The sequence below is a fragment of the Bison bison genome, unplaced genomic scaffold (assembly GCF_000754665.1).
Source record: "Bison bison bison isolate TAMUID 2011002044 unplaced genomic scaffold, Bison_UMD1.0 scf7180017864297, whole genome shotgun sequence".
NCBI lineage: Eukaryota > Metazoa > Chordata > Mammalia > Artiodactyla > Bovidae > Bison > Bison bison.
Window position 1 is genome coordinate 2,653,921 of NW_011494869.1, and position 10,155 is coordinate 2,664,075.

Consider the following 10,155-nt stretch of genomic DNA (forward strand, 5'->3'; position numbering starts at 1 on the left):
GCCGCAGGGCTGGGCCTTTACTGTCAGCTGCCTTCAGTTTGGAGGACTGAGGCGCAGGGAGAGTTATTTTCTGCTCTCCGCGACTCCTAAGGGGCTGGACAAGGGGCAAGGGAGGTTTGCACCTGTCAACAGAGACGCTGCCTTCTGCAGAAGATGGCTTTTGTAACTTACCTCTCCCAGACGTTTCCTCTCTACTCCAAAACTGGCCCGTCACCCTCACGGGTGCAACGCCATTGGACGAATTGAGAATATCCACCTTAGCAAGGCCCTTTCTCTTTGTTGTAGATGGTCACAGCCTTCTTCAGAAAATTCGACCCCACCTCCTGTACAAAATGTCATCTCACCTCCCAGCCACATTTGAATTCCCTTTCTCTTCATGTAGTAGAATTTTCTGAATATTGTTCTCTGCTTCAAGCAGTAATGTGGTCTGATCTCTATTTTGTTATTTGCAATTCTAATTCAGAAAATTTTAATTTTCTTTTAGTTCCTGCAGTGATAGTTTTGTGGCCGGCCAGTGAGCCAAATCAGAGAGCCTGATTCCAAATTTCAGCTCTACCCCTTATTATCTCTATACCCTTGTGCAAGTTATTTGATCTAAGCCTTTGGTTCTTAGCTATGAAACAGAAAATTGTCTGTCTAGTAGTTAAGTCTGAAGATTTTGCAAATGCATAAAAAGTACTTGACACATACTAATGATTCATAGCAGTCACTATTATTCTGAATTTTCAAATTGAAGATACACTCAATTCCTCAGAGTTTTATTCTTAATTCTGCTCTATATTTTCCTAGGAAACCCTCTAGACCTCTGAATTTTTAGGTCTTCCCCTCCTACACAGGTCTGAATCGTCAAGCAACTGCTAAGGAATGAAGCAGAAAAAAAAGTTTCTTACACTTTGAATAATTGGTATAAATGGTTTCACCAATTATCCACTCCTTCAGCTTACCTAGTCCAGACCAACTGTATGTTAAGAATATTTTAATTACAGGTTTAGTACAAGAGAGTTTGAGGTCTAACACTGCAAACTGTTCCCCTCTCTTCTAAGAGATTGCTCCATTTATAGACATTTTAAATTCTAGGACAAAATTCGACTCAAAGATTCTGACTCTGTACAAATTATTTCTTCTGTGGAAGTTTGGTCACTACTTTCTCCCTTCACTTGAGTTACTTTATATATACACCAAAACTCCAATCTCCAGTTATCTTCATTTGTTTCACTTTAGTGAATTTAAAATAATGTCTCTGTCAGTCTGGCATAAGATGAAAAAAAGTTCTTATGTTGTCTGCCTCTGAGTTTTCCTTCTATCCTGAAATTACCTTCAAGAAAGCTACTCAAGAGTTGTTGGGATTCCCATTTCAGTGCTTATTGAGTAACTTGCTCCAGCAAGGACACCCATATATAAGGGATAGGCATCAATATGGGGACAGAAGTGGACTTGACCAAAGGCAAAGAGGCAGAAAAAAGAATGAATGCAGCTCAGGGTGTTTCTAAAACCCCATTTCCTGAGGTATTACACATTACCTTTTCCATGTTTCATGAGCAGAATGTCTTCCCAGGACCACCATTAGAAGTCGTGCTGGGAAACAGCAGCAGTTAGATGATGGGTTTGCTGTTGTTATGATTAATGGAATAGTGGGCTAAAGCATCAATTCAGAATACCAGCATATGCTGAGTTATGTATTTACTACTTCTTCAGCAGCAACAGTAGTACCTCTTTCAAAACTAGAACAACAAAAAGCTACGAGCCCAGGTGTTGCAGGAGTAACTTATGATACAGCTCTCTTTAAAAGTCTCCATTGTTAAGATCCAATCCAGTTGAGTGGTGACGACCAGTTGATTCTGAGTTTTCCTTTCAAATCATGTATTGCCATTAACATTTTATACTGTTTCAAGGGTCACATACCCATTTTCTCCCCCCAGTTCAAGGCAGTGTGTATTATGTATGCCAAGGGTTATGTAACTAGTTTCTGGAAATGGTAAACAGCTGAGACTAACCCTAAAAATAAATTCCTCTGGGATTCTTTGTGCAAAAATCCATCTGCCCTCACTGCAGGTTCATCATTATAAAAATCACTGTTTGAATCAAGCCAAGAGACAGAGAAGTCTTTAGACTACCTCCTTTCTGTATTCTTTCTATAAGCAGTTATGCATACCTCTCTCCACCTGAAAGGGGTTGGGGCAGGACACACAGTTTATTCTAGGAGCTCTTCCTAATCCTCACTACAAAATGTAAAGAGAAGTCTGGGAAAGGAGAGTTCATGTCTACCAGATTTTGGTAAAGGAGTCTTAAGAGCTTTCTACATGTACTTCTTTATAGCCAGTTCCGACTCCTTCAATGATCACAAGTCATCTTTAGGCCTCAATCCTTTGTTATTTCTACCACAGGCTGAGCAGATGTAGATATTCCTTCTTTTAGTTTTGAATAAACAAGGTGGACTTAACCTGGCCTTCAGGTTTATAGGACTGTTTTTTCCGTTAAACATTTCTGTATTTTTTGAATTTGGAGACAATTGAACTAGGGCAGGAAATAGCATGAAAAATACTTAAAAGTGATAAAAATTAATTTGGTCCTTCTGGATGGAAGTTCAAATCTGCTATTCTTCATTGTATTGTAAGGAAAATGTCTGGAGTCTATTACTGCCTAACATTTTCTAATGTAATTCTTATATTTTCATCTCATTACACAAAGATGAAAATGTCAAGTAAATTTAATATTAGAGACAAATATGAATTTTAACTAAGCCACATACAAGGACAGATTATAGAAATGTCACTTATCAAACAGCACCAAGGGGCACTTCTGCATAAACCAGATTAATTGCTAAGGCACACTTCCTTCTACTTTTCAATTAGGGGACTATCACACTCTCCCCCTGTCTCAGTCAAGGTCAGGGATCATGTATAAGCTCCCAACTTTCAACCACTCTCACTTGTTTGTATAAAATAGATCAGGAAACAGAATTCATTTTTGCTGGTCAAGGCTTCCTCTTCCTAGTCACAGATAAAAAAGCCACAAACAGAAGCTTATAGCTAAAAGTCCATGACTACCTTCAAATACATACTTCATCTAGACATGATTCAGTATTTTTACTTTGAGAATTCACCCATGTGGAGAAGATCAGCATGAAAACAGTCACTAGTTAAAATTTCCAACTGCACTTTTCACTGTTAACTACAAATTTTTTTTTTTTTTTGGTTGGTGGGGGGCTTCTCTTGTGGCCCAGCTGGTAAAGAATCTGCCTGCAATGTGGGAGACCTGGTTCAATCCCTGGGTTGGGAAGATCTCTTGGAGAAGGGAAGGGCTACCTACTCCAGTATTCTGGCCTGGAGAATTTGGGGTCACGAGTCAGACACAACTGAGTGACAGAACTGAACAAATTTTTTTTTAATTTGTTTAAATTTCTCTCTTGGTAAGTTTTCTGTGGAAAAGGAACATTAACTGGATAGTGGGTTTAACTCAAAGCTCTGGAATAAGAACCCATCCAGGGCTTCTCCAACCCACTTGGAAGAAGTGAGGAAGCAAAATTTAAATCATTGAGTATTGACTTTTTATTATTAGTCACTGTTCATAATTTGTTTCAACCAAAAGACAATACACACAGCAGAATTCTAATGCATCCCATGTAAATGTTTACATCCATTTTATTCCTCACTCGCCTCGAAGACTTATCATTTAATTTTAAATTTTTTTTACATCTCAAAAATATGTCTGCAATAATTAGAACTTCATTAGCCATCCCACTTGGAAACAGCCTTTTAATATTTTTACAGTAAAGAAGATGTGATGGGGCTTAATGAAAATGTAACTTACAACATTATGAAAGAAAAGGGACTATACAGGGACACACTGGAGTTCACAGAGGAAAGAGTTCAGAAGCTCTTTCCCATGAGGCCCCCAAAGAGAAAACAAAAACAAAAATACACAAAGCGCAACAGCAGGTTCCAAAAACAAAACAACGAAAAAACCTCCAATGCTCCATCTGGAAGCCAGAATCAGCCTCGTGGAAGTTCGTGAAGCAACTCTGCAAGCTGCTTCAGCCTTTTCTTCTGTTTGAATGTTTCAGGTCCTGGAACCCTGTAGATGGGACCCACTCTCTGCTATTGCTTGAAAGAAGTTGTTCACTTCCAGTTCTACAAGCAGCCCCACCCTCCTGAGCAAGAGATGGTCAAAGTGTTTTCAACTTCAGGACTTTCTGAGCTAGTCTCTTTGGTGATCCTCCCCATTCCCAAACCCAAGTGCACAGACATGTACCACCTCTCTACCAACCACAGAGTACATGAATATCCACTTTTTGCTTTCTAGCTCCCTCTCTGTTTAGGACAGTGGGGATAAGATACATTCGCTAGAAAAAAATTTATGCATTCAGACTTTCCTTCCCTTAGTTCTCATAGCCTGGTATTTTCTAATGCAGAAGATAATGAAGTTGAGCCTCAAAAAGTGTCCCCTCATTTTCAACCTTTTATAAGAACATAAACACGGAAAGCATGTTATATGATAGATGGAAACACTCAAACCATTAGTGCTGACAGTTTTCTTATATCAATGGGACAAACAAGGGGTACGAACTACCCTTTAACCTAGCAAGAGGGGAGAATCCTCTCCCAAATGTTATGCTGAGGAATGTTTCTTTAAATGAGAAAGACCTTAAAATGAACAGATGATCACTATACACAGCATGAAACGTTCCATGGCTGTCCAAATCACCTCAAGGTAAAGCACCGGAGCACTGGGGGAAAAGTTTCTTGGGTAGAGCACCCTTCCTACAATTTTTTTAGATTACTTAGACGAATTATCCCTTAGGATTCCTGTGAGGGCAGGGAGGACATAGAGAATAAAAACTACTCTGGAAGAGGAAGAAAAAATGAGGTAAAAGTGCTTGTGAAATTATCCAAGTAAGTGCTTATAGGCTCAACGGCTTATCACCCTAGAGTTATTAGAGCAGCCATGGAAATCACTCTTTCCTCACAATGGCTCTGAAGTTGTAAATCTATCCAAATTTGCTCCCCCTTGGATGGTTATACTAGGGAAACAAAGAACTAAAATGTGCAAGTATTGATAGAAAGTAAGACATCTCTCCTTTAGCACTGAGGCCAAGTGAGAGAAGAATGAATTCTGATCCTAGAAACTAAGGCACGCTGAAGCTTTCCAAGATCCTATCATTTGAAACAGTCTTCACAACCATCAGTGTCCTAGGCAAGTCATCTGGCTGCTAGTTCTTCAATATGGTGCTTAGGTTCACTCTCTGGAATCATTACATATTCTACACAGCACCCTTTGTGTTAAGGCCAATTTTTACTCTGTCTGGACGAAGCCATGGATGATCACATAACTCTACCTCAAAACTACATTTACCCAAGGAGACTTTGTTCTGAGAGTAGCCCCTTTTCCAGCCCCATCAGATAGTGCTGTCTCATAGCATGATCTTCAGCAGACTTCTGAGATTCAGTTTGGTTCAACTAAAGAAACTTGAGCTGGTTAACTATAGACGTGAGAGAGAAAATAAACCCTCAACCACAAAAAGGAATGTTAGACAAATTCTATTCAAGAAATCCACCAATATTATGTTAATCCTATCACCTTTCACAGCGTTAAATACCCATCCAATGAAATCTGTCTACAAAGAAACCTTTAAAGGTTACTTTTCATCATACAGGCAGAGCAGTTGTCTGAAACATACTAGTCCACACTTACTTTACTGAAAACTATGCACAAGATAATGTTCTGTTCTTGACTCAGTCAACCATTTACCCGGCAGAGTAAGTTTTAGCAAATCTTGCTCTTATATACTAAAATAAGACCAGAAAGTTCCCCCATTGGAGCCTTTAGTTCAACTCCTACTTGTCAAATGTTAGGAATAGTCTAGCATCTGATACAGAGCTAGATTTGACAAGACACTGAAGCTTTTCAGTAAAGGCTTGGTGAAATGGAAAGGAAACAATGGCTATCTGTACCCAGTTCTAAGATCAAAGCCAAAGTAGTCCTTATACTGTACTCAATACAGTAACATTTGAAAATGTTTTAAGAGCAAGGTGGGCCTGGCCTTTCCTCTTCTTTAGCACATCAGACGTAGCGCCTGTGCGCCCGAAGGCACATGGTGCATTCAACATGCGCCACAGGAGAGCCACCTTACCTCATGCCTGCACCTCAGCATTAAGACTGGACACCACGAGGGGCCTTTCGAAAAGCACTAGGCATTCTCACTAGTTTAAAAAGCTCCAGATCTCAAGGCTTTGATGTAGATATTCATGAAACTGGCCTCTCAAGAGAAAGACCAACCTCTCAGACTCAGGAAACGATACTCCTACCCTACAGTGTCCCTGAGACTTCCTCTGACAAAGGGGACAAGGAAGCTTCAAGGCTTCATTCCAACACCATAAAGTACAATATAGGAAAGATTTCTTTAACCGTGTGGTCTTTATTTCAGTGCCAGTGTTACAGATACAACACAAATGTTCCAGTTAGAAGAAGGAATTCAAACGGAATGCCAAGGTCCAAGCCAGGCTCAGGAAATAAAAAGGGAGGTTTGGAGTGATGGAGAATACGACTCCAATACGCTCTAGGGTGAGTCAGATACTCACTCTTCATGTGGGCAAAGGTGCTTTTGTTGAGGAGTCTGTACTTTAGAAGTGGCAAACTCCTCTTTCTACCCATTTATCATAGTTCATCAGGCAAGTTATGGGTTTAGGAGAAACTTTAAAATTTGTGGTGGAAACAGGGGCATTAATAACTATTAATATATCTTTTAGAAGTTGTCCACTTTGTACTTTAAGGGGAATCAGTTTCGAAAATCATGGAGAGAATTCATGACTACAGCTAAAAGAATGGAGAGAAAGGGGAGCTGGAAGAGCCTTGGAAGTTTCTATTACAAATAGAGCACCATAACCTTCATGCCAAATCTCAACACAAGCTCTTCTTAACTGCATCTGTCCAGTGTTTACAAATAACCTCTCAAGGTCTGACCAGTCCTTGGTAACAAACATACATATACATGTGTGTGTCTGTGTATATACAGCAATGCACAGAAAAGGCTACCAGGAGCCTAATGCCTCTTTCAAACACTGGGGGAACCGGTAGAAAAAGGCATGGCTCCCTCATGTCCACTGTTACATTTCCATTCTGAATGCCAGATGTAAGAAGCGCCTGAAGATGGTAACCCTGCTAGTGAGGAGTAAGTACCCCACCTCGCCCAGTCCACAGAGAAACACGGCAGAAAGAAGGGGCAACTCTTTGCTGCAGAGACAGAGTGAGTGTTTTCTTGTCATGGATTCCAGTCCTCTCCTCCAGACCAGCTGCTTATTTCCTCGGGGGCCCAGGGAATGTTGATTCTGGCTGTAAATGTAGGAGGGGTGGAGAAGTGTGGAAACAGGAGGAGAGGAGGAAGAGTGCAAAGTAGTCTCCAGAAGCAGCCGGCCTCAACAGTGGAGGAGAGGAGATTAGTCTTTAACAATGCTTCAAGGTCAGCAATAACTTCAGGAAAAATCCTCCTCAACAGTTCTCTTCAGTTCCTCATGCCCATGGTACAGTTGGGGGGGACTTGCCAGCCATCACAACCTCCTTCCCAGAGTTCCTTTGATTGAGTGGGATAAGAATGAGAATGGTGCTGGACCCTCATTGCCAGGACTGAGGGGGAAAGTTGTTCACCTCTGCTAGATCTTGCATTGCTGAGCCCTTGTGATTATACGTGAGCTTGATCCGCATTCGCAGCTGTTGCTGAAGAGAGGAAAAAAGAAAAAAAAAATGACACACTGAAATAAAATCTCCAGAATCTGTAGAGTCTACAGACTTTTTCTTCTGTTTTGGCCACAATGGGTAGCATGTGGGATCTTAAGTTCCCTTACTAGGGACCAAACCTGCATTCTTTGCAGTAGAAGCATGGAGTCTTAACCACTGGACCACCAAGGAAGTCCTACAAATGGACTTCTGATCACAGAAAACACAAATTATTTTGAAGCAGAACTGTCTCTTTAAAATGATACACAGGCAAACAACAACAGCAGCAAACACCTAGCATGCAGCTACTGGCCAATGTCACGCAGTCAAGTAGAGAAAACGACCTCCAGAATGCGGCACTGGCTCCAACCCTAGAACCACATTAACAGGACAAACCACTCGGGAGCATTTTCATAGTAACATCTGCTGAGTACTTTTCACAAGGAATCAACCCTTGTATCCAATTTTCTAGAAAAATGAGGTAAACATACTCATCTATTATACTCTACATTCAGATATACTGGATGTTTTGTCTGTAAAACTGACAGTAAATGTGAATATCAACTTGTTTTGTTCTCAAGGCATAAAAGAAAAAAAAGAAGAGTTAACCTATGATAACAGTTGTATTTTAAGAGAACTCAATTATACGTGCTGTTTACTTTATAAGGCAGATTTCAAACATTAATATACTAAGAAAATGTTTACTCTTTGTATCAGATCATCAAAAGAATTTGTACTTGTGCTTTGGGCAGGCAATCAAAATACAGTGGACAGCAGGGGAGAACCAAGGTGTTTTAAGAGGAGGAAATCATACTGGTATTTATGAGACACTACTAGAGATCTCTCAGAAGTCTCCAGAAATCCTCTGAACCATTTTCAAAAACTGCTGAAAACGAGTCAACTGATCAATATTAAGTGGAGCCAATATACTTCTTTGAGAAGATGTAATAAAAATATTGCTTACTTTCAGGTGTTTGAAGTTATTTTTTCATTGGGCTGCTTCATTAAAAACGTCTCCACTTCTGCTATGCATACTTAATAATTACTGTAGTAAATGTGAATATCTGGTTCAACAAATGCTCTCAACCTCAGACAACAACTAGTATAAAGACTAAAATGTGTAAGCTTTCCACCCTCCCCACGCAAAAGACTAGATCTTTAAGCCGTTAAATAAATAAATATTTAAATGTGTATTTTAATAAGATGCCATTGAACCATTTCATGTGTCTGGGCTTCATTTACTGTCTACAAAAGAACAAGGAGGTAAGGCCAGACATTTTAATAGATATATTTTCTGCTATGAGTGGGAAAAAAAAAAACAACTTAAGAGAAACAAAGTAAATTTTATTTTAGGGAAATGCTTATGTCTTGCTCAGATACTGTCTTTGAATGTGGTACTCACCTTCTGTGGGTTCAGAACTTTAATGACCTGTGTGATGGTCCCCGTGTTAAATGCTGGGACGATGCTGCTGCTAGGAGACAGAAGCTGCAGCTGGAATGTCTGGTGGGGTGAGGGGGGGAAACAAAGGGCACTCTTCAGAAAATACGCTTAATACTATGTCAGAGATATCAACAAGTCAAGTCAGACACCCAGATGATGGTTCAATTAACCAATATACCTCCTACTAAATTCTATTTGTTTTCCAGATAATCAGCAATTCCCAGCATGCAGACTATCACTTCATATTTATAAAACACTATCGTTTCTAGCAACGAGCTACCTTCTCCTTTCTGATAGAAGCAACTTTAGCCAAGCACTTTTCAAAAGGTAAACAAATCTTGTTCTAGTAGCCTCACTGAATAGTAACTGATCAACTATGTAGGTAAAAAAACAAAAAACCTGGGTGCCTGTGGCTAAAAAAAAAACTATAAAGAAATGAAAAGGATTCTAAAAATAGTAAACCAGCACACTAGTCACCAACAACAAGCCTTCATGCCTCCGTGTATTTGGACAGTTGAGGTCAGAGACTTGAACTTTGTTTTCTAAAGCCTATATAATCTGGAATGTGTCAAGGGTCACTCCTACATGACGGAGGTGCAGGAAAGGCTGAAATGAGGCAGCTTGTTCACACAGATGTGAAACACCTCAGGGTCTCCACAATGAAACACCACAAGCACTAGCAGAAAAATTACGTGCAGAACTAGCCTATACAGTGAAAGACATGAAAAAGCAAACATAATTTGTTGAGTGTTGGTAGATTTGTTTGTGTGTTTACAGGGAAGAGAGATAAAAGTGCTATGAGCAAGATAGGTAAGTCGTAGTTGGCACAGTAAAGTATATATGTCGATATATATATATATGTTGCTATTTTATAGACTAGGCTTATTTTTTTTAATTTCCTAAAGTTTAGTCTCCTAAAATATTGGAGAGGAGAATGAGAGAAAGAGAAAGAGAAAAAAAAAGAAGAGCGGGGGAGGAAGAAGGGAATGGAGAGAGAGAAAATC

At 39.8% G+C, this 10,155-nt stretch overlaps 1 protein-coding gene across 4 annotated transcripts in view; it reads right to left on the minus strand.

Moving 5' to 3' along the window:
- Nucleotides 1–3,524: 3,524 nt before the first annotated feature.
- Nucleotides 3,525–10,155, minus strand: part of AP1G1 (adaptor-related protein complex 1, gamma 1 subunit) — a 103,584-nt gene continuing 96,953 nt past the window's right edge. For all 4 annotated transcript variants that reach the window (XM_010850922.1, XM_010850923.1, XM_010850920.1 and 1 more), the window contains 2 exons: nucleotides 9,113–9,211; nucleotides 3,525–7,710 (listed from right to left, as the gene is read on the minus strand). In XM_010850922.1, coding sequence (XP_010849224.1) covers nucleotides 7,609–7,710; nucleotides 9,113–9,211 — 201 coding nt within the window. In that variant the 3' untranslated portion in view covers nucleotides 3,525–7,608. The remainder of the gene's footprint in view (nucleotides 7,711–9,112; nucleotides 9,212–10,155) is intronic.